Below are 24,430 nucleotides of genomic sequence, written 5' to 3' on the forward strand. Positions count from 1 at the left end.
TTTCAAATGAATAACACCAACACACATTGGATATTAAAAGTTTTAATTTAGTATTACATTGAAGATATTCTTTGAAAGTTTACAAAAATAATCCAGAAAACTATTTCTATTCTGATTTCTTTTAATGCAAGTAAATGCCTTACATCATTGAGATGGATAATGACTTCCTCTACGCCTCTCTCTGAGTCTGTACTAGTGGCCACCTGTGCCCGAAACTAAAACCTGAATTTAAAAGACAATAACACATAATGTTAGCAAAATGATACATATCCATCGTGGACGTAAAGACTTACAAAATGATAATGTGCTATAAATGTACATACTAAACAGTTGTCATGAGATACAATATCTAGGCGATTGTTGATGGATTTCAAGGAGATGGGTTTGTTATTATGGGATAAAGCTGTTTATGAAAATAGAATTGTTTGGAAAACCTGAGAATAGACCAAGATCTTTTCTATATGTGGGTTTTGGCACAGGAGTTCATACACACAGAAATACACAAGAAAAAAAAAGTGTTCTAAAAGCAAACGATCAGTGAAACAAAATGTATGGTAATGGCTTTTTTCACAGCAGAAACATAGATGGGCATTTCCTGTGGTCACACTTCACACAATGGAATATTTTGCCTAAAGATTTAAACAACATACAGTATATCTTTATATATCTTTTCATTAATGTTCTAACAGTACACATTCTGCCTTTTCTAAGGCACATCACATGGCAGACACTAGCAAGCATTGACCTCAACCAGCAGTTTCAACAAAATTGGCTGCCTGCAATAGTGAGATGTAATCCTAGCTTTCAGTTTTGTGACAGAGCGTTGATTACTGTTTATTCTTGGTGACATTTTTTCCTTTTTAATACCAGTAAATTAGAGGTGGTGTTGTCTGAAAGCAATATGGAGGAGAATCCATTTGACAAACAGGTAAGCAAAACTCACAAAAATACAATTTCCATTTTTAGCGAGCATGAGTACCAATGGAACAAGTTCACATCCAAAAGGTGTACAACACAAACTGCAATACAATAAAACCTTGGCCTAAAGTAAATGACTACAGTTTAAGAGTCAGTGAGATAATATCTTTTTTTCTAAGTGAGTGTAAAGACATCATCCATTTTAAAGTCAAATGAAATGGTATTTGTTTAATAGGATTTAGAGGTACTGCTGAGTGAATGAGGCACACGTCAAAAAACCACAAACCTTCTTTACGTTATTGAAACACATCGTTCCATATCCACATATAACAACCTATTTCTCTTCCCTATTTCAAATTCAGAAAAATAAAATCATCAATTCCTGTTTTTTTTAAGGCCTTATTCTCATCCTCTGTGTTTGAATTTGGTGTTGTGACTCTGTTTTTTTAAGACCACTTATCCTTCTCGGTCCACGGCGAGTGATGACAGGAATAAAGACTGTGCTGGTCTTCAGGATCATACAATTCTTTGTAGTAGTCTGTACAAATCACATGTTCCATCTTATCTTGTGCCGCCATTCAAACCCCCAAAAATATAGTTTATTTTTCTTTTTGAGAAAAATATTAACAGCATATACAGTACATTCAAGAAATAGTTAAGTTATATCAAAGGTTCTGTCAAATTCACAAAGCCTTCATATGACCAGTAGTAGTACAAATATAGAATTGCTTTATATGAGATGATTGGATACAACATGTGATTCCCTGCAAATCTCATTTAAATGTGTGTGCATACAGTATCACTGGACATACTGTCAGTGTAAATGTATTCTTAAATACATACACATGTGTGGGTGTGTGATGTTTGTGTGTAGGAGACAAGCGGGTTCAGTTCTGTCACAGCCTTGTCTCCCTGTCTGTGGTGTTGTCTGCAGTTTGTTGTGATTGGTCCGAATTAGAAATAACAAATTCTTCCTCCAGCTCTGTTCCACCATTGGCCAGCACTCCATGGATGGCATTTCTTTCCTCCTTCCTCAGCTGTTGACTGAGCAGAATGAAGCCCGGGATGCAAATAATAAACGAGGCAGTCCGTAGGCTCAGCGTCAGACCCAGGTATGCTATCCTGAGAAGTTAAGAGGTAAAATCACATGTATTACTGTGATGGACTGAATGGAAAGGGGAGAAAAAAAGGAAAGGACCCCGGACATGTTGGAATACCGTAGATAAGTATGATGAACCCATGTGCAAACAGACTATCACATGATTAGAAGAAGAAGAAGAAGAAGAAGACATACTTTTATTAATCCCTCACAGGGAAATTGCTTTCTCTACTCTGTTGTGTTGACACACATTAAACACACAGAGGATATACATGCACACACAACCACATGCAGAGGAGAGATGGCAGAGCAGAGAGGCAGCCAGGTACCCGGCGCCAAGGGAGCAGATAGAGGTTAGGTGCCTTGCTCAAGGGCACCTCGGCAGTGGCCTAGGAGGAAAACTGGCACCTCTCCAGCTACCAGCTCACTCCATATTTTTTTTTGGTCCGATCGGGACGTGAACCAGCGACCCTTCGGTCCCAAGACCGAGTCCCTACTGACTGAACCACTGCCGCCCCCAAATCCAAATTACTTTGACACTGAAGAAAACTTTAAAACGTGACAATTCTGAGGACATTTCTGCAATTAAGGATTGTTTTCTTTAAATGATTTTTAAAGCAAACCTATGGACATTTATTTGCGGATGGTTATTGAGGGCAACAATGTCACAATATTATGCGCTAATACTTTATGTGTAAAATATGTTTGTGTTCAGATTGGATTGAATGACTTCAAGAGGGAGCATGAATCGAATCAAATAGGGACAAGTTGAAGCTACTCCAACAAAAATGCATTACAGACAGAGATATAATAGAATAGGAACCAGCTTTGCGGCACGGATTGCAACACAATCTTTTTCATTTCAAAGTTGGTTCATAATTTGCCTTTATGTAAATCTTGCAATATCAAGGGGCTCAGTTTTTGTCCAAATCAGTTACAAATGTCATATTGTTTGTCAATGCAATATAATATTTAAAAAACTCTGAGCCTGAAAAATAAAACACGAACGCATAAATAGAAATATTAGCAAAGCTTGAACAGAGTATACTACCTGTATGCAGTGGTGTTGTAGATTCTACAGGCTCCTATACCTCCACACCTCTTCTGACCCCATTTAAGACATGTGGTGTCAATGATTGCTCCAAAGTAGATGGGTGCTGGGATCCCCGCTGTGAGACCAAAAACACAACAGATTCCACTGTTCAGAGCAGTCGGAATAAAGGTTTAAGTTTTAGCAACACACATCTTTGAGTGTATCTGAAGTGGCAGGAATATTGGGAAGAAAGATGGAAAAGGATTCAAACCGATGCTAACACACTAACAGCGGTTGCATCTTAGGCCTGCTCAAGAGAGGATCTTTTTTTAGTGGACTTACCAAGGGTACGAGTTGCCAAAGCATGGAAACCTAACGCCAAGGATTTCAGCTGTGGGCTGATGCACCTGCATCAAGAGAAATTGTAGACTATTTAGAAAACAAGTTTACATATCCACAGGACAGAAGATCCCATTATAGATTTACTTAAGCTCCTGTCTTACTCCTTCATTTAATGAAAAGAGTAGAAACTAGTAGAAAAAATGTGGTTAACCAATATACACCCTATATAAACCATGCTTGTTGCATCACTATTTCATGAAGGGATACATTCATTGAATGGTACTGGATTGAAAGTATAATATGGCATTAACAAAATGTATTATTTGCTATTTTACAACTTTTTTGTGACATTTTTATGAAATAGTTTGGGAATACTGCAATATTCATGACATTTATTATTATCTTTTTGATGTACTATACTGATTTGTTTTATTTTTATGACCCTATTTTTTGCGGTACTATTCCAGGGGTTCTCAAATGAAAACACCTGTTGCTAACTGTTACAACCCTCTCCACTCCACTAGGGGTCTCTGTCTGTGTTCTCTGGTTGTTGGCTCTTAATCTGTGTTTCAGGTGATCCAGGTCACCAGCATGATGAGCCACACCTGAGAGGCACAGATAAAAAGTCAAACACCATAACCCATTTTTTTTACATACTATATTGTGACTTTTTCCGTGATATATCTGACCTTATGAGAAACATGTAGCCTGGTGTGCCCCCAAGGGAGATGATAAAGGAAGTGACGACAGAGAGGGCCAGGAAATACGGGAACATCCTGTCACAGTCATCCTTCTCAGGGCACTGCCCCGTGCTGGCCGTAAAATTACCAGCCACTCCAATACAGCTACAGCTAGAGAAGACCTGGGTAGACATGCACACACATGACCAAGTATAGCAGGCCGTCGACACATATAAACAAAGCAATTCATGTCCTATCTACAAACCTCACATATATGGCCGTTGATCAAAAAATCTATCGCTAATAATCATGTGAGTGATACACTGTATGTATAACCCTCTCAGTTATAAGCTTGAAAAATAGCCAATGTTTCGTTTTTGTTTGGAAATCATGCACATTACAGAGGACTGGTGATGGCTCCCTGGATCGGACAATAACATTTACATTCAAACAAAACTTCATGGCAACAATTTGAATTTGATTACACATCATGTTCGTGTTTAGGCATGTACCAATATTGTCAACAAGCCGAAGTTCTGCTGGGAATCCAACATAATACTATGTTTTAAGATAACAGAATTGAAATGTCGATTTGTATTATAGTTTGAGTACCTTGTCCACTTACTGTGTTCTTCCCTGAGCCAGAAGAGTTGGCGCAGCCAGCGAGACAGGGAGAAACATATGTGATGCCATTCTCTCCACAAACTGGGTCCCAGTCGCTTGCAGAACAAAAGCAGTCTGAGTTGCATGCTGTGAACACTGAGTGTTTATCATAAGATATGCTATCCAAGCTGGAAAAGAGAGAGTGAGAAAAAAAGTACAATTAAAAGGAAAATGTATTATTATGGCACTAGACATTTTGAGAGAATTGAAATACAAAATGTGTCTTAAAGAGATAATCCTTATTTATTTTAATCTTAATTTAGTTTTCTCTCCCAAATGTCACATCTTAAAAGAATTTGGTGAGAAAAGAGATGGTGTTCAATCAATTCAATATTTCTAAAGTGTATTATCCAGGATTAAACTTTAAAAATAGCTGAAACTAGAAACTTGTGAGGTGCATTCAGGGTATGGTAATTGATTACCTGTCTATTAGATAAATACCATTAATGTTTGTTACTCAATTTGTAATCTTATATACTTTGAAAATAGTAACTCCAACATACAAAGTAATTTTCCATGACTAACCTGTTGTATGGAAGTGTCACTCCGGCTACCTTAGCATTCTCGCAGCTCATTGCAAAGAAGAACAGCGACAGTATGTAACCGATCAGAGATGTGCTGAAAGCAAACCTGGCTGCTCCCATGATGTTCAGCTTCAGCCTCTTCATCAGTAAACCTCCAGAAAACATCCCCAGGGCCACAGCTGGGATATTAATCACACCTAAGAGCAAGAGAATCAGCAACATACAACATACATTTTCACGGAAATGATAAATCTGGATTCAAACAAAGACAGAATATATGATATATCATTGTTTCAAAGGTGGCTATCATCTTTCCTTCTTGCTAATACAGAAAAGGACATAGGACTACACATATTCCAGTTGCCTTGATCAAAGGAAAGGTCTGCTTTTTATTTTTTCAGTCTATTTTCTCTTACCTTCATTTGACATCAATGTGAAGGCATGGTCTTTCATCTACACCCATGTCATTTGCTCTGGTCACTAATATTGCATTCTCTTTCATATGCAGCAAGTCTAGGCCATGCAGGCACCTCCTTTGATGAGACCACATAAACGTAAAGACTTTCATCTTACGTTATCACCAACATTAGATATTTCATTTCATATGCAAAGCACTTTTCAGTGCAGCTGTTTTGGTTAGTAGGCCAAAAGAGAACCTCGACAACCCCCTTTATTTAAGAAAACAATCCAAACCTTCCATTATAAAATGTAATGGTGCCCTGAAGGTGAGATGATTTATGAAAAGAAACCCCACATGTTTTGATTAATCAACATGTATTTTGATTAATAAACATGTATTCTGTGTACAGAAACTAGAATTGAATTGATCTAACGAGACACATCCAATGGATATTGCCCCCATCAAGTGTGAAACAGTCGGAAAGGCGTTCCCTTGGTCTGTTATGTGCTATTTACCAAGGTCGTATTACCAGACATGCATCAACTGGGGAGAGGAGTTGGGACATCATAGTGTGCTAAAGCATCTCTGCTAGCATATCTTTTTTTAATACTATCTCAATTACATTTAACACTAATGTCTCTTACTTATGAGAACATTGGTTCCACTTTACAATAAGACTACCATTATAAAAGGTTAAGGAATAGTTTGTGACACAAATTACATATACCGTACCCATGAGAAAGTTGGCCTTTGATGCTGACTGCCTGAAGTGCTGCTCGATGTACTTGGGCTTGTAGGTTACCATGCCGATAAGGGAGTTCAGCTGGATGATTGACACACACAGGTAGATCAAGTATACAGGGTTTCCCAGCAGAGTTCGCAGGGTTGGAATAAAGTCTGCAGAGAAATATAAATCTTTGTTGACCTGCCTGAAAATATATGCAAATAATAATAATGAAATGTATGTAATAGTAAGAAATGGCTGTAACACTCTCTGATAAGTGGTATGACTACATGGCTTACGTGTGACAGCAGGACAAAATGTAAGTTTTGGATTTGAAAATGTTTGGTGACTTCAAATTAAAGGGTAGCCTGTGGAAATGGGGAACTAGGAATACTGTGTTTTTAGGTGTGTGTGGAGATTTAGTCAAAACAATTCACATCCTGCTGTTGGTTTCATCTATACAGCTGATTGAGAAGAAAGGCAGTAGAAAAGACTCTTAGTAAGTAAACATGGATATAAACAATGCATGGTAAAACATTTCAATTAAAACAACCTTTGTAAATATCCCTACATTTTTAAGCTCCTATAACAAGACTATCATTGTGATTTTATTAATATGGTGAGTGTTGTGATCTTTGTAGAATACCATAGCGGGAAAAATGTGTAGTCTAAGTGTTTGCAGCCATTTATTTCTACAGCCCAGTAATCATTTAGGGGCTTTACACTTGTAAAACAGCTAATCCATTAATATGTATCAACAACGAGACCACTCAGGGAATCTAAAGCGCTGATCATGTAAAATCTGTAGTGGAGGTTATGTGTTTTCTTGTTTTTTGGTTTGTCTGTCTGTTTATCAGCAGGATTATAGAGAAAGAAATCGCTTAATATCCATGAAACTTGGTGGATACTTACCTTTGGCCATCTCTATGAAAGTAGTATTTTGGTCAGTAGGATACTTGTGCTTTACACTATGAGGGTCTTTAATGAAACTCGTCTCCTCTGGTGTGCACTTCTCTGAGCCCTGGGACCCGGGAATGTCCAGCGAACGAGGCAGAAACCAGAATGGGATGGCAGACAGCAGAGTGATGAAGCCAGCTATGAGGTAGCCCAGCCACCAGGCCCCCACCCAGCGGGCATCTGATGGGGTGATGGTGATAGTTTCTATGTAGGGAGACATGAGATGTAATCAATGCTCAGTAATACACTTCAACACAAATCCTTTAAGGCTGATCTGGATAATTTTATAATGTAGTTGGCAGTTTATATACATTCTTTTGAATGGTATCTAAAGCCTGATTAAGTCCCTCTAGTTGATTAAATAACACCCCCCCAAAAATGTAGCCTATTGAGAACTGATGGCAACTTTTCCAAGAAGGCTAAACAGAGGCTATCAGAAAACTGAAATAAATAGCCTGATGGAGGTTTGTAGTGGGAACTCTTTTGTTCTGTAACATCGGTCAGTGAGTGCAAACAGGCATGCATTATTGCACACTTGATATCTTGGGTTAGCTGTTATTTTTGTATATTCTTTATCATTCAAGTAACATTTTTTCAGTGGTTTATTAACAGTTTTTTCGGACTTTTGACTTTATTACTTTGTATGTTGCTGTTCACATCCCCTTTTCCTCTGTTTCTTCACACCTTTTCCTTCTTTTCTAACGTTGGTTCTTTTTTTCTGCTACTTTTCTATTCTCCTGTTTGCTGCACTCTATTTGATTGTAGCTTAGTTCTTTCTAACCCTCGTCATGCTTTGTTCATTAGCGTATTGATGCTAATCCTGTACACCTGTTCTGAGTCTCGGAGGCATACATATGACGCAGGTGATATCTGATAATATCATGCCTCAGTTTTATGAATAAAAGCCTCTCTTTGAAGCAGACTTTTTGATTTCAGCTTGGTTTTAACAATAAGATTACCAATGTCTCTTATCTATTCAAATGTCAAATGTATTCATTACAATTGAAAAAAAAAATCAGCAAAATGTATTTTATTACACTTACAGTACCATTACCTTTGCTCCTGTAATTATTGTTAAACAATTGTATATATATATTTATTTTATTTTATTTGTCTTACTCTTTTTTTATTTAAAATTGCCAAGGTGTCACTTATAATTAAATCAATTATAAAAAGTTACCAATGAGGAAGCACCGGTTACTCCACAGTAGTGTAGCTTAACAATTCATTATTGTTAGAATAGATTTTCGACAAAATACATCTGACTAAATGTGTGAAAAACTGAATATTCAGTGGCTTTCCATAACTAAATCTGGTTACTTTTATTACAGTGTCTCTGTCTTCTAGGGGTAATTAAAACATACAGAAGAAACCGTTCTCTGAGATGCTTCCATAAGATGCAAAGAAAACATATGGTTTCCAGCCGTCACATGAGCTCTTTGTGAGTCCATGGTGATACAGTTAATGACATCAACTCTGTCTAGACGGATTGCAAATTCTGGCCTTAAGAGACCTAGACATCTACTTGTGATTAAACACACCCATTTTTACAAATCCAATGTCCACATAGATTTTGGCACAAAGGGAGCCTAATAGGTAGCCGAACACAGGTCCAACGACGGAAATGGTCTGCACACAGCCTAGGAAAACAGCAAACACACAAAAAGAGACAGAGACACACAACACACAAACTGGTTAGGAGTCTAGCTATCTGTACTAACAACTGATACACACAACACATTTCACATACGTATGGATCTACACTATACGGTATACTTGTTTTAAATCTGCTTTATTTTTGGGGGAAATACTTATTTAGTAAGCCTCCATTTCTTCAATAATACTCATCTATTTTAGGAAAACACCTAAGGGATTTACCCCCCTTGCTGATACCTGAGTAAGAAGACTTACTCGGAAATTACAGTCCAATTAATTTACTTCAAATTTAATGTGAGACTTGGATGTTAACTAACAAAGAGCAACATTGCTGATAGTTTTGTGGATTATGTAGGACGTTTTTTGGGACCTTCAAGAATATTTTTTGTTTTATTCATATTAACTATTAAATGTATTAAAGTTTGCAGTGAATTTTATCAGGATGACAATAAGGCTAGGATCTTTGTGTTGTCTGTGTATAAAACAAAGGAATTGTTGTGATTTTTTTATCCATTACTTGGTGGGATCATGTATGGATTAAAAAGCAATGGTCCAAGGATCGACCATAGTGGCACTCCTTGGGAATCTTGTGTGGTAGAAAATTGTGAATGTACAAAAGGAAACTTATGAGTTTTAGTTTTTAGATTCCTTTTTTCTGTGGTGTTTCAGCAGTGTGCTGTGTTGCCGATTTTCATTGGAAATATACATTGCCTACAAAACTGTCCTGAACAATGTTATTACATCAAGTGAGGCCCTTTTAACTGCGACAAGCACCTTTATGGATCACTTATGGTTGGTTGGTCTACAAAATGTTACCCAACACGTCTGTTTATTGCTTATTTTTGGTGGTATTTAAGAGATTCCATTCTGCAGCTTATGTGCATTGAATATCATCAATGATAAAGGGTTTTGACTTTTTTAAGTTCCTTACCAACATATAGCGCAGCATTCTCCTCAGAAGCAAAATCATCTATATAAGAGATCCCAAGTGGCTGAACAGGTGTCTCTCCAATCCCCCGCAGGACATTTCCAAGGAGCACATAGATCCACATTGAAAGGTTTGAGTCTCCTTCACAACCTGGAGGGTATGTGAAGGAGATGAGGGTAATCAGACAAATGTACTTGTGGACACTAGTGTGTATGTGTGTACAGTAAGTGGTCACCTGTGGCTGGCATATGAGGCAGTTTTCTATCTTGAGGTAAGTCTGCCGGAGAGCCCACTGGACAAGGAGAGGGGTTCAGTGTTGAGTTTGCTACCCACCGCACAGATGTTTCATATTGGTAGCTGTATGCAAAACACAAATGGAACAGAGGTGAAATACTCATTCTACTTGGTTATAGGATACCATTTGTAAATCCTACTGAAAAGAGAATTCATAACTTAAAAAAGATCATTGGAACAGCAAGAGTTCTCGACCTAGAGATAAATAAATAACAGTGACCAAATAACAGTGCCATAGCAAGTACAGCATGGAATTTGTGCATCATATCTTAGACTCACCGTCCAATGATGAAGTGAGGCAAAGCGATGATGAAGGTGCCAATAGACATCAGGACGCAACCTACTGCGATGATCTTTGGTCTATGGAGCTTGGCCCCAAAGTAACTGACAAAAGCTATCACCAACAGGTTACCTGGGAGGAGAGAGGCAGACAGAAATACCAGGGCTTCAGAGTGCTATATTACATCTCCACAGCATGAAAATAAAGAAAATGCAAGGGTTTGAGCAAAAGAAAGTCATGTTGAGAAGGAACAGAACCTTTGATTCATACTGCTTGTTGTGACGCTGTCCATAATCAAGCCTCTGGCTCCGTATGGTGTTGTTTCAAAATGTGTGTAATCAAATGAAACATACGTTTGTAAATATACATAAGTGCTTTATAAATGCTTTCTCTAGCAACACATAGAAACACAATGGAAAAGCTAAAAAAAAACATACATACTGTATATCCAAAACTGTTATTTTCCCTAAATGTCCAAGCCTGTAACCTCTTGTAGCTTGCTAGAGTATAAGTTGTGTATTTGTGCAGAATAATGTCAGACTGAATGTGTGTTTTGCTGGTTGTTAATGCAAGCGGACATGTGATATTTTATGTTTTATGCAAGTTTAAGAGTGCTGGTGAATGTTGATAATGTGCGTCACTCATTAGACCTAGGCGACAGTATGCAGCTGCGTTGAAGTGATGTGCTTGTGTTTCTGTATTTCCAGAACGAAAAGAAGTAAAGAACAATTTTAAACTCATGCACGTCTGGAAGTCCCTTTTGTGTCCAAGTGTGCAACAGATGCATTACCTAGAAAATATATATTATTATCTGGAGCATGTAGCTGTAAATGTGCCCAGTGGCATGAAAATAAAACAATGTGGGAACATGGCCATTTCTCTATAGTCACCTTTTAGCACATTTTGTCTATTATAAGCAACGTGGTAACTTTGATGTTATAACGAGATGGAAAACTGGCCTAGAAAGATAAACTCAAGCCATGTTGTAAAAGGCTAATTTGATGAGATGACGTCAGACCTTCCAACAATCCTTCAGCTGTTGTCATGTGAGAGAGAGAGAGAGAGAGAGAGAGAGAGAGAGAGAGAGAGAGAGAGAGAGCGAGAGAGAGGCAGAGAGAGAGAGAAAGAGAGATGCAGAGACAGAGCAGCACTTAAATAATGTTAATAGTTATAAGTATATGTAATTGTGAAACCTTGTCAACTTTCTGTTGTGGTAATAAGGAATTTGAGTAGTGATTGTATCTTAGATAGTATTCTGCATGTAATTCTCTACATGGAAGAGGAGTTGAGGATTGTCCTGTAACAGGAGATTTCTTTCTTTCCATTAAAACACGTCATTGTTTTCCTTCATGATGATTTTGTATGTTCCTTTTTTTTTTGTACTTTTTCATTTTGATGTACATTGGTTTCACTGTAAATGTGTAAGAACAACAACGTGTTTTGTGCTCGTTATCCATTATTAGCACTCTATACTGTCTTTCCTCCTTTTCAAGCATCTTTATTTCTCCCTTCTCACCCGTTGTCTTCTACCTGCTCTGTTCTCCTCCCTTTCCCCTTACACTTTCCTCTCCCTTTTTCCTACCTCTTCACACTGCCCTGCTCTGCCTCTATGTTACCCTGGCAACAGTCCTATAGAAAAGGCTTGTTGCCTAGGCCACGTGAGAGAGAACTTTCACGGGAGACAGAGAGATGGAGAGATATGAATGAATGGAGATTGTCCGGCAGATATACCCCACCTCAATCAGAGTAAAAGCAGGTTTTAAACTACGCCATAATGCACGAAAATGTTAATTATTTTTCACTACTTTTATGTCACCATGTGCCCAACGCCTTGTATAATGGCTGATAGTGGAGGTCGTATGAATCATGCCTCTTTGGGTCTTACTGTAAGCTTTGTGTAAATTTTAACATACAAGAGACCCTTTAGCTGAAAGTACCAGCCTTATATAACTGGCCTAGAAAATGGGGACAGTGCAGTCTGAATATACTTAGCTAAATGTCATCAAGAATTTTTCAGTGTTAAGATAAACAAAAGGTTACATACATTATGTATAGTAGTTATGTACTTGTGCTGCAAACCAGATTTTCTCATAAGCAAAATTAAACTTGTGGTTGGGTCAAATAATTTCAGTCAAACTCTGATACTATGTATTGTCCAACTTGGTATAGTTAAGACAACACTCCACATGAAAAGTGGTACCTGAAAACCGGAAATTAGTATCATACAAAGGAAAAGTAAAACCTGATTCAACATATGACTCACTCTTTCGTGAGTCAATGTTTCAAAATCCCATATTCTGGGCAATTCTGACCAGCAAATCTCCTAGTAATGAGCCATTTTTACATGGATATTGATAAAGTATCTGCGAAGAGTCAAAATGTAATGATAATATTGGCCATTTCCTCACGTTAGTCCATAAACTCTAATTTGGAAAATTGTTTTTTTTTGGGTGTTTTATTTTCATTTTTTACCATGCACTTCATTTTGTAATGAAAAACATGCCTGCCCTTAAGAACCAACATCTCCAGTGTGGAAAAAAATAGTTGGACATGCAAATAAAGGGTGAATCTGATCATGTATCTGAATGTCTGCACACAGCAAAGCAGTTTGTGTTGTAACAAATTATTTTGGTATTGCTCTAAGGGTCTGTCTGCTTGGAGCTGATTCCCATTTCCGATAAAACCCGGTATGTGCCAGCTGATTGAGTATATTACTGGGGGTTGGGTCAAAATAAAGTCAAAGTAAAGAGAAGTTATTGCATTTTAAGTTATTCAAAACATCACAAAGTTTAAGTCGGATATCAGATATCTGCAGCAAAAAGAGAGGTTAGAACCCATTATGTCCCTGCTTGACACCATGACTCACTACGCACGCACGCACATGACAAACACACACACACACACACACACACACACACACACACACACACACACACACACACACACACACACACACACACACACACACACACACACACACACACACACACACACACACACACACACACACACACACACACACACACACACACACACACACAACCTTATGTCCTCTTCTTAGAAGCCTGATGAATCCTTTATCTGCAGCTTGATTACCTCTGTGACCCATTCATATTGTTGTACCAAAGACAGAAAGAGAGAAGGGAGGGGAGCCCATGAAGCGGAGACAGCGAACTCAACAACAAAATAACAGCAGTGACTGTGTCAGGCCTACTCACCAACCTCGAAGCTCCCGTCAATGACGCCTATTAGGTAACTCGGGATGTCAAAGCGCCTCTCCAGCTGAGTTATTGTGCTCTTCATGTAGCTCCCCGACAGAGCCTTTGCAAAATAGGCAAAGGACAAAGCCACCAGAAACATCTGGGAGAAGAGAGGGGGATGAGGAAGGGAGAGAGAAAGATACGAAGAAAGGCATTAAATTAAATACAAGCAGTGTTTTAACCTCATTATAGAAGTAATCATAGTGTGGTGTTTACACTTGCTATCTGTTCACTATGCACAAAAAAGAAGCCCTTGAGTGGTATCTCTACAGTTGCTCCTCTGCATGAACTCAGCTCATTACCCTACTTTCACTTGTCTGACGTTCATTAATTAACAAGTGCCAGCCTCTGTATCAGGATCTGAAATAACCTGGTCTAGATAAGTTGAGGCTAAGTAGTGGGAGGGGATGATATGAGATGAACACAAAGTGTAGGTCGGATTTTGGTTTATATTTCAATGAATACAGCCGGATACATAAATGGATCAATGTTTGATCAACCAAATAAATCTTATTCAACTCGATGATCTCGGTTCGTGTTTTTTTGGGGGGGAAAGAGAAGCGCGTCACAAATCCCGGCATCCCGAGAGTGGCCTTTTAATTCGAAAAGGAAAGGACTAAAACACCACGACAATAAGTAATCATTTGTGGCCCTAGTCATGGTGATGTTCCATACTGACGTGAGAAAAGCAGCACACATGAGAGTCACATTACACACATGATCTGGCAGAGACATACATGGTCATAGACAGAACAATGGCTGGAAAGATTATTATCCATCACCATGTCCCAAAACAAATCACTCCAAAAAAACAGCAATTAACCAGCTTTAGGGTACAGATTCACCTTTTGACCATAGTGGTAGTGAATTGGAAGCAGCTGACTATACTGCCAGTGCTGATAAAACCACATTAGCGAGAGAGAGAGAGAGAGAGAGAGAGAGAGAGAGAGAGAGAGAGAGAGAGAGAGAGAGAGAGAGAGAGAAGCTCTGAGCAGGAGCCTCTCTTACATGCTTGACAAAAGTTGTGAGATTAAGAGATTGAGATTATGTCTAATGCCTTTTTCTCTCCTCTTACAAAGTTTCCATTTACACAATAAAATGGGATCTATGCAAACAGAGTTGAGACCATGCTCACCATCAGAGCAAGCTGCGGGGCATTAATGAAAGTAACTCATCATATGTGTACTTCCCGGGGGGTTGAACTGCAAACAATCATGCATACTAGTTTTAGAGGGGTGAAAAGGTTTACGGTAAAGACATTTACATAAAGATTATCTAAATAAGAATTATAATAATCCAGTGGTTGCTTTCTTCCAAACTCCTTTATGTTTATCAGTAAGAATTAAGTTGGCTATATGTATATTTTTGTAATTGTAATGCTGTTTGTTTTCAATACGCTTGAGTTGACTCAATCTGTTCACCTACAGTAGTTTCTAGAGTGTTGTCTGTTGTAACATAGCCTATTAGTGATGGATGGAATATAATAATTGAAATATCAAAGATATGTTACTGTATGTTTCAACTTCTGCTCTCTAATGACAGATGACACCGACTATTTTACTGATGCACTGCAACCTCTTAGCGTTGATGACAACAATAACAAGTCATCCCATCACATACATTTTCCTCACATATCTTTTTGTGAATGATTTGTAGTGGAATTCTCAGAAATGCATTCAAGATTTATAAATTAGAGGAGGATTAAAAAATGTCGACAGAAATAAAAAGATCTTGCTTTTGATCAGAACCAAGCTAATTGTTTGACCCCATTTCCAGTATTTGTGCTAAGCGAAGCGAAGCTAACAAGCTGCTGGTTGGTAGTCATTACTTTCATTATCGAGAAAAATCGTGATTAAACCAAAATAAATTGATGATAAATGATCTAAGTTTTCCTAGAAAGGTCTTGGCCATATTGAGAATTGCAACAATGGGATGCATTGTGACATTTTCATTCTGTTATTTTAATTCTTTTTTTCAAAGTGCCAAACGAGCAGTGGCCTCATTGTGCTTAATAATCAGTCAAAAGGGATACACATTAAGACTCTTTAAAAATGTCCTCATGCCCTGTGACCTGCTTTTGTTCTGAGCTTTTGATCTCATTCACCTAATGTGCTTAGATTAACACCAGCACTCTGCCACACACACACATTTGTCTTTTATTTGTCAAAGTGATGTAGAAAAATAATTTATCATACAATACATAATGTTATACGATTAAAGGAGAACTAAGATGGTATTTAAAGACAGACACAAATAATAACTTTGAATTAAAACCAAACCGTGGACATAATAATTAAGTTCTAGTGTTATTGGATGAATTACCAAAAAAAAAGAGACTAACATTTAGCACAAGATTAGAGTTAAAACGGGCTGTGCCATGCCCCAGCCGGTCAGGAACCCAAACATTTCTGAGAAGAAACATAAGTCTGTCCTGCCACTACAGTGTCTGTTGTGATAAGCTGCTTGAACACCATTGTCTCACATTACTTTCATGTCTAAGTGTCTGATCTCGTTTAATTTGTTAGAAGGTTTTTTGAGGTAGAAGAAATAAAAGAGAAAGAAGAAAAGCCTGAGGTGGTCTATTTATAAGATTCCCATTATGTTCTGCCTCATTTTCTGAGAAAGAAACCGTGATAACCATTGTGAAATGTTCACTATGGCAACTGAGGACACAATAGTAGTATTAATGTAAAATAATAGAAGTAGTTGCTGAAGTAGAAAGCCATTAGCGTAAGTGTTCTTAATTCAAGAGTTATTATCTCTGCATGACCCAGAATCTTCAAGAAAACAAAGGTTTAGATTAGCATTAGATTTTACTGTAACTTGTTAGGATGATAGATGTGGTGTTGCCTGATGAATCATAAGGCTTCAAATAGGGATGGCAGAGGGATTCTTGAGGAGATCTGAGATTCCTTTTTTTAATCGAAAACACTTTAGCTACAATTTTACCACCTGAACATAATACAGAGGCTGTGGCACATCATTTGCTTCCCTATTACAAGTTCATTTGAAAAAGCCATTTCAAATGAATACATTTTAAAAACTGTTAACTAAAATTGTATTATCCTATATTCTGATATGTTTAAGGTGCTCTACAATTCATGTACCATCTTTGTAGATATTCAGAATCTGACATTCTAGTCACATTTGATAATTAAAAAACAATGGTGCACAATAAAAATGGTGTATCAGTAACAAAATGAAAAGAAAGTAATGATGCATCTTGTGGCCTAGGTGTTCAATTTTCATCACTGTGTACATGTTTTGCTCTCTGACCTCTTTGTTCCTGCCATCTTTATCCTAAAAGACATCAAATGCCCAAAAATATAATTTGAAAAAGAAAACTTATAAAGTAAGCAACTTGACTGTGTGCCCTTCATATGCTTACATTAGCTAAAATGTGTAAAAACCTACATTCTTCTAGGACTACCAGAAAAAACAACTGCCTCATGTCTCATTGATTTGTAAGTAAAAAACATACTTAATTCTGCAATCTAGAAAGAAATCATCAGTACTTTACAGCCTCACTTTCTACTAGAATTAATTTGGCAGAAGGCAAGGCCCTATATTAAAGTGCTAACAAGATAAGTTCCAATAGACAGATTTCCTCTTAACAAAAAATCTGGACAGGGGGTTGGCAAACTGATGATATCAGTTGATGTGTATGTTGTACTCCTCCTGGAACTGAGTGTAGACATATTTATTTTTTACCATTAGCCACAGGTTGATAGACTTGTTGGCCTTGAACAGCCGACACATATTCTATAAAACTAAGGAAGTAGCTTCAATAATAAATCCAGTAGAGTAAGTAAATAGAGACGTCACATAGTTAGCTCCCACCTATCAACAGCTCTGCTCCAACAAATAGCATTACCGTTTAAAAGTAAAGATATATGTGAAGAGCACATAATGCCCCTTATTCTGCATAGACAGTATGTAGTGCCCTGTGTATACTTGCAAATGCGTTTAATTAGTGCAAAGCCCTTGTATTAGATAACTAAGTGTACTGTTTAATAGAAGCTTCTTAATTTCATGTGACATCCTACAAATGCCTGCGTATTAGGACAGAGGTCTCCTGTTTAAAACAGTACCCATCAAGGACACACATCATCCTTGTGGAAGTGACTTGTTGGACTGTAATTTGGTTATGTAGCATACGAACAAAGACAACATGTGATCCCTTGCCAGCACACAAACAGCATATCAAAGAGAAACATGTGTCAGCTGCAGTTCCATTATTCTACACATTTGTGTACCTTCAGGCTGTTGCAGGGAGAGCTGTGGGGCTTTCCGGCTGCGGCGGCACTGCGTCCATTCCCCTGTGCCCGTCCTTGCTCAGCTCCCACCTCCATCCTCACGAAACGTCTCTATGTCTCCTTAGCAGTAGTCTCCCACGCAATGCAATTTCTTGGCACTGATGCATGCAACCCTGCAAATGGATAATTCAAGCATGTGACCCACTTCTCATCCTCAGCTCAAAAACAGAAACATGTCTGCAGCAGCCAGCAGTGGGGATACAGACACACACACAACAGTCCCTGTATGTGGTCTGAAGATCTTACGAGTTATAACACTTATAACTAAACATTGTAATAACACAGATGATGTGTGTCCTTTTTCAGAACAATAGGTTTTCATTTCCAGTTAACCATTTTTAGACAAAGTATCAAAAACTGAGCTAAACATTCCAACATTTCACAACTACATATTTTTTGTTGTTGTTCGGTCAGTAACTGACAGCATGTGACCGAATACTTTGAAGCATGAACCCGGGTATTAAGTGTGGTAAAACCATAATCTTAATCCTGAAATGATACAGAAAATAGTTTGATTGGCAATAAGAATATTATGGTAAACTTCTATTGCTTTTTAAAGCCATAGTTCCTCACCATTAGTGAAAGTTTTTGTAAACAGTGTGAAAATATGTGTTAGAATCCCATCAATACTGGTTAGTTTAAATTCATTGACTTACAGATACTAGCATCAATTAGCTTTTGTCTCGAAATCTGCTAATGAGAGGAAGGCAAAAAATGGGATCGTGGCTTATGTTCATCAAAAGCAGATCTGATTGTGCCATTTAATTGAGCTGGGCTTTTGAGCTGGGCTTTTCATCAACAGAATGTATTGAAACTACCATTTTGTATCTTTTTATTGGCTGGATAACAAGTGTGACTGATATTAGGAAATAAAACGTTTTGGACTTGTGCAAGTCACATAAATATTAAGACATAATGAAATAAATATATAGTTTATGTAAAGAGTTTCACCTTTAAATTGTATTTGTAAAAACTAAACAATAGTTGGAATATGTACAGTACATGTACTTTTACTTTTTAGGGCTTTCTCATCCACTTTTACTACGAGTTGTGCAATATGTGTTTCCATCTATATGTCTTCGGACTTTGTTACAAAACACCCAACAGCGCATGTTTCAAAAAACGGTAATTTACCAAATCAATCCTCACATTGAACACTGCATTCGGAAACAGCTAACTCACAAAGAAAATCAAGAAAAACCATACAAGAATCATCAAGCATGCAACAACAATGACACTAAAACCCAACTCTCAACCTCTACGGTCATACAGACTTTTCCACCATTACGTGATACATCAACTAAGTCGCTTAATCTAGGGGGAAAAAAAGGTGATATACTTCATCAATGACAATAGAGTTCAATGCTTCCTTAGAAACTATATTATTTATTGCGTATGCGAGATCAACACTTCCTGATAGCAGCGGTTTCATAGTAAATGTTTTCCAGAGGTGCTTTTATATTTCATATTTTTAGTCACTGAGGTTTGGGCATTTTTGGTAATGGATCCAATTGAACATAGAGGCCATTTTATTAAACTGGCACAGAAAAGTGGATATTTAATGATTGGAGCTTTGAATGAACTGCAATTGATCATTTGTAAACACACCCTAAAGCCCTATCAAAGACTGTCACATTACACAAATATGGAGACAAATGAGAAGATGTTTTCCCCTTATTTCGACCCTACTTTAAATTCTTCCTTATTGTCCTCTTTCTCTCCCTTTTTTAAGAGTATTTTCTTCTCCTCTCATTCATCTTGTTTATTTCACACACTGGACTCTCCACCCCTTCAGGAGATTTCCAACAGTCATGTGAAACAGTGAATGTAATTGCTAAAGGGGAACGGGTTAGTGATTGTAATGGAGGAAAAGAACTCAAACATAACACCATCACCATTTGTTTGTCAAGTTTGACCTACTTTAAAATAATTAGACTAACAGCAGCGTTAAGCACGCCAATATGAAGCAGAATTCCATTGTTTTCCCTTGTGTACCACCAATGTTTATACTCTTTTGAGTCGCCAGGTTTACCTACAGTATTATATCAATGGACATTTAATCCGTCACTGTTATGAAATGACTGGTGAAAGAGAACTCTTTATTCATACTCTCTTACTCATGATGGAATGGGTCATTTTAGCCACTACACTTTCATGTTAAATGGGTAACTTGTTCTAGCAACATTTCCTCAGTATAGACAGGGAACTTTCCATATTACATGGTAAATCAATATGTTTTAAATCGAATTACTGAGGTCAGAGTTTTAATGTTTACCACTGAAGCTCTGAAGCTAGCAAGAAGACATTGACAACATGTTGCACAGTTGCAACGCTATTGCAGTTACAACAATCTGTGCACGCACGCACACACTCGCAAGGTGAAAACATACCATCACCAATCTCGCGGATGGTTAAGGGAACAGAAATGGTGAGAGAACAGTGTCCTATAGGGTGCCAAATAATGTTAAGTTCACTTCTGTCGTGGTGTTGTCTATACACTCACACTTTGTGAAATCCATGTGATTAGTTTGGATTCCAGAACAAAGTTCCCCTTTAGTCTGTCATCAATGATCAGCGGGTGGATTGTATCAAAAGCACACGAGAAATGTGTAAAAACTCGTTCCGGGGTTTTGCAGCCCTCCAGATGCACGTAATTGGTTAAAAAGCTATTATGGTGTCACCTGTGCATCTTCCAGAGCGGTTATTGGAGTTGATGAAGTCCTGAAAATGAAATCTTTAAAGAGGAATTGGCCTTCAGATAAATATTTAGCCAAAACACATTAAGTGAAAAAAGAGATTGAAACATCTTCTCGACTGGAATAATATAAAGAAGTGTGATGAATCAGACAACCAAGAGCATCAGGGGGGAAAAAACGCACCACTTACCTCAGTGTCCTGTGAAACAGTAGTCCAGTTGCTTTACTACACAGACTTTAAAAGTCAATGGGAAAGACAGGTAGCCTCCCTTCAGCCAGCTCCAGTCAAACTTTTCATGTGGCTGAGAAAGGAGGAGAAGCGAACACCCGTATCATTAATGCTCTGAGACCGATATGCACCTTCAGAGTTCATTTCCAGACGACTTTTCCAGTTATTTTGAGGCAGACGAATCCAGATCAAAATAAGGATTTTTAACACGTCTTCACCGGTTGGTGTCCATCATCTTGGAGATACAGTATGGTGTGCTCGACCGCGCCGCTACCTCTGTTTCCTGGACTGAGTCTCTCTCTCTCTATCTCTCTCCCCTCCTCCTTTTATCCCTCCCCCTCTGTATAATTTCTATGAAATTCCACTGGGCTTTATCATACAGTGCCATGCATTGTTTAGAGGCTAATGTGAAGTTATTTACAAGCTTTAAAATCTGTTATTTGAAAGCATCATGATAATCACAATCAGAAAATTAATATTTCAATTTTGAAATGATAATTGTAGTTTTTATATTGCTGAGTCATGGTCACATGGACAGTCTGAATCTTGAAATGAGTTGTACTTCCCTGATTTAATTAATTTGGGGAAATTTGCTCAGAATGTAAGATTTTTGGGTTGGATTATAAAGTGACTTTATGTCCCGCTTTTCCTCCTTTTCAGTCCTGTTTAGCTTAAACTTTCTTTGTTACAGTTAAAAACAGACACATGATGGAGTTGTATCACTCAGTTAAGGAAAAAAGGGAATTACCTGCCAATTTGATTTGCTAGATTTGGTCCAAGCTTTCCTTTAACGTGCAGCATCCTCCCCTTTAAAACGGTCATTATCACTGATTATTACATGAATACTCGATTCTGATTGGTCAATTCAGAACACGTGGCACGTTGTTAATCCAGTATAACAGACCACTGTCAAGGACTATGTTGACCGTTGTTAAGGAGGATCAAGAAAGAGAAAGGAAAAGATGTTAAAATACGGAGAGATGGACATCAGATAAATCACCAGAAGAAGACTGGCAGGAAGTAAACACTAACAGGAACACGGTCTGGGCTTTGCAGTGTTTAAGGACTTGTCACTTGGATAAGAAACTGCGAACAGACTTGAACAGTTACAGAAAACCTCCATCAATGCCGCCGTAAAGTTGTTGTTGTCGCAGTTCCAGCCGTTGGTGCACCGTGGAATGGAGCTTTTTTTTCTTAGCGGAAGAAATGCGATCTTTTTTGAGTCAATCAAATAATTTCAATTAATATGGGGAGTCAAGTCGTTAGTTTGTTTAGTATTTGTCCGCGTAATAAGCTTTGCATCGACTCCCTTATCAGCCTGTCGGGTGTTCTTTTCCCCATAATGACCGCCGAGCTGCACATTATCCCTTACTTACGACACAGAAGGAAAACGTGACTTGGTGCTGAATTGATAACTATATTAAAGTTTAATTTCCCAATCTGGAAAGTATTTGCATTAATTGCAATATTGAAGTAATAATGATGTTCCCGTACTGCAAAATAAATTATTATCCTTTAGATGAATTCTGGACCATATAGAGAGCAAAAAAATAATAATTGAATTAATCTCAATCAAATGGATTTAGGGGATTTGCTGCTGTTGCTAATTCCTTTGTGTAATTACATGGTATGACCATGGTCTTTGCCCTAACATAAAAATATATGTGATACAATACAATCACATTTGGATAATAGGTCATTTGTACTATATGAAATAATATATGAGCCTAATTAGGCATTGTTCTGTGCTGCAGTAAGGTTCAACGTATTTTCATCTGCTTAACACACTGAATTGTATACGTATCACAATGACCAAATAATTCTAATGAAGATATTGAGGGTTCAGGAGACACATAACTGATGTGACATACCTTATAAAACAATAGGAGCAAGACAAGGATAGCCGTGTCACATCTCCATAAATTCTGGCAGCTCTTGTCCTGTTGATTTGAAATAGACATTTTCTCCTTTGTGCATCAGGTAAACTATTCAACCCTCCTCTTAAAAATAAATGATCCAGTCATGTAAATAAAAAAGCAGATGTGATTTTTGGCAAGTTGTGATCCCTCTGCCTCTTAGGCTTGCGACCATACTTGATCATTTTCCAGACATCACACGGTCAGATCTAAGAAGGCAGGCATGGATTATTGGAAGAAAGGAATGAATGAAGGGGAGAAAATAAAGCTCTGAGGTAGTTGTGGATACAGAACAATGGTGAATGGGAGGGGGGGGGGGTTCTCACTGAGAGCACAGAATGAGTAGGACAGGGAAACAGTAAAGAGTAAATGTATACATCAAAGTACAAATCCAGACCTAAATCATATAACCTTAATCCACCCGGTGAATGGAAAAAGAGGATGTCTGATTTTGATATTCAAATACACCCACTGGTAAATTCCGAACTCTGAGGCAACATTTATCAGATACAAAGAGTTTCAAAGGGTAGGCAGTTTCCATGAAAACCAGATTAACAAAGGGATTAGTTTCCGATTAATACCAGACACAAGAATATGCAGTCAACTTCTAAAACCCTGTGTCCCAGAAATACTGAAGACATTTTCAAGAATAGATTTGATCATTGAAATTGAAAGCTTTGAATATTATCAATGAACATAAAAGCATTAATATATTTAATTTATATAGTGCTTTTCAAGATACACAAGCTGCTTTACAAATGTCACACTTTACAAAGACAGTCACACAAGAAAAACAGACGATTTAAATGTCATCGTTACTGCAACAATGTGGTGAACATTAAACGTTTCCCCTCACATCCCATGACCTTCTGCCTGTCTTCTTAGAAGTAAGCAATAACGTTTAGTAGCCTTCAAGATAATAAAGTGTCCACAGGGAGGACATTCTAAATACAATAAAGTATATTGGCTTCAGTTAAGTGTTACTAACGTTATATAACCTTATTTGAATAAAACTATACAATCATGCTGTAATGTTATTTACATAAACTCACTATTAATACATTTCTTCCAATTCACTATTTGACTGCCATTATTTTGAGAAACAGAGTACAACACAAACTGACTGAACTGTCATCAATCAAGATGCATTGCCAAGTTTTGACGAGGGAGAACATACTTAGAAAAACATGGCTGGCTAATTCAAAGTATGGCAATAGAAAATACTATACTTTGTTTCTGAAGCATCAATGAATATATGCAGTATATACTATCAAACTTTAATGTGTTAGCCATGCTTCAAACGGACTTACCGATTAGATGTCACTTAAACTCAGATGCTGTATGCCGCTCGCTGTCCGCCTTCCCTCTCCAAACTCAACCTGTGAAAAGAAATCTGTTTTCACAGCCACGAGGCTGGGTGTTGGAAGCAGTAGCTGTCTTTGTTGACACTCACAATAGTGTGGCTAACAGTGTTACTGTATTGCACTTGGCCATAATTCCCTTAGAGATGCAGTA

The 24,430-nt window shown here is 37.7% G+C and overlaps 1 protein-coding gene across 2 annotated transcripts; it reads right to left on the bottom strand.

The window, feature by feature from the left end:
- Positions 1 to 26: 26 nt before the first annotated feature.
- On the bottom strand, positions 27 to 24,344 carry LOC134880355 (solute carrier organic anion transporter family member 1C1-like). Of its 2 annotated transcripts, none has more exons than XM_063907280.1 (15): positions 24,226 to 24,344; positions 18,015 to 18,187; positions 13,717 to 13,858; positions 10,498 to 10,630; positions 10,160 to 10,281; positions 9,928 to 10,074; positions 8,882 to 8,980; positions 7,296 to 7,544; positions 6,392 to 6,556; positions 5,261 to 5,456; positions 4,698 to 4,863; positions 4,082 to 4,254; positions 3,393 to 3,457; positions 3,069 to 3,186; positions 27 to 2,040 (listed from the first exon to the last, which is right to left on the bottom strand). In XM_063907280.1, the coding sequence occupies exons 2-15, from the start codon at positions 18,108 to 18,110 to the stop codon at positions 1,815 to 1,817; spliced, it is 2,097 nt and encodes a 698-aa protein (XP_063763350.1). In that variant the 5' UTR covers positions 18,111 to 18,187; positions 24,226 to 24,344; the 3' UTR covers positions 27 to 1,814. The 2 variants fall into 2 exon arrangements, with proteins under 2 accessions (XP_063763350.1, XP_063763349.1); XM_063907279.1 differs by lacking the exon at positions 24,226 to 24,344 and adding an exon at positions 20,961 to 21,234.
- Positions 24,345 to 24,430: the final 86 nt, after the last annotated feature.

Source organism: Eleginops maclovinus, chromosome 18 (assembly GCF_036324505.1).
Source record: "Eleginops maclovinus isolate JMC-PN-2008 ecotype Puerto Natales chromosome 18, JC_Emac_rtc_rv5, whole genome shotgun sequence".
In the NCBI taxonomy this organism is placed as follows: domain Eukaryota; kingdom Metazoa; phylum Chordata; class Actinopteri; order Perciformes; family Eleginopidae; genus Eleginops; species Eleginops maclovinus.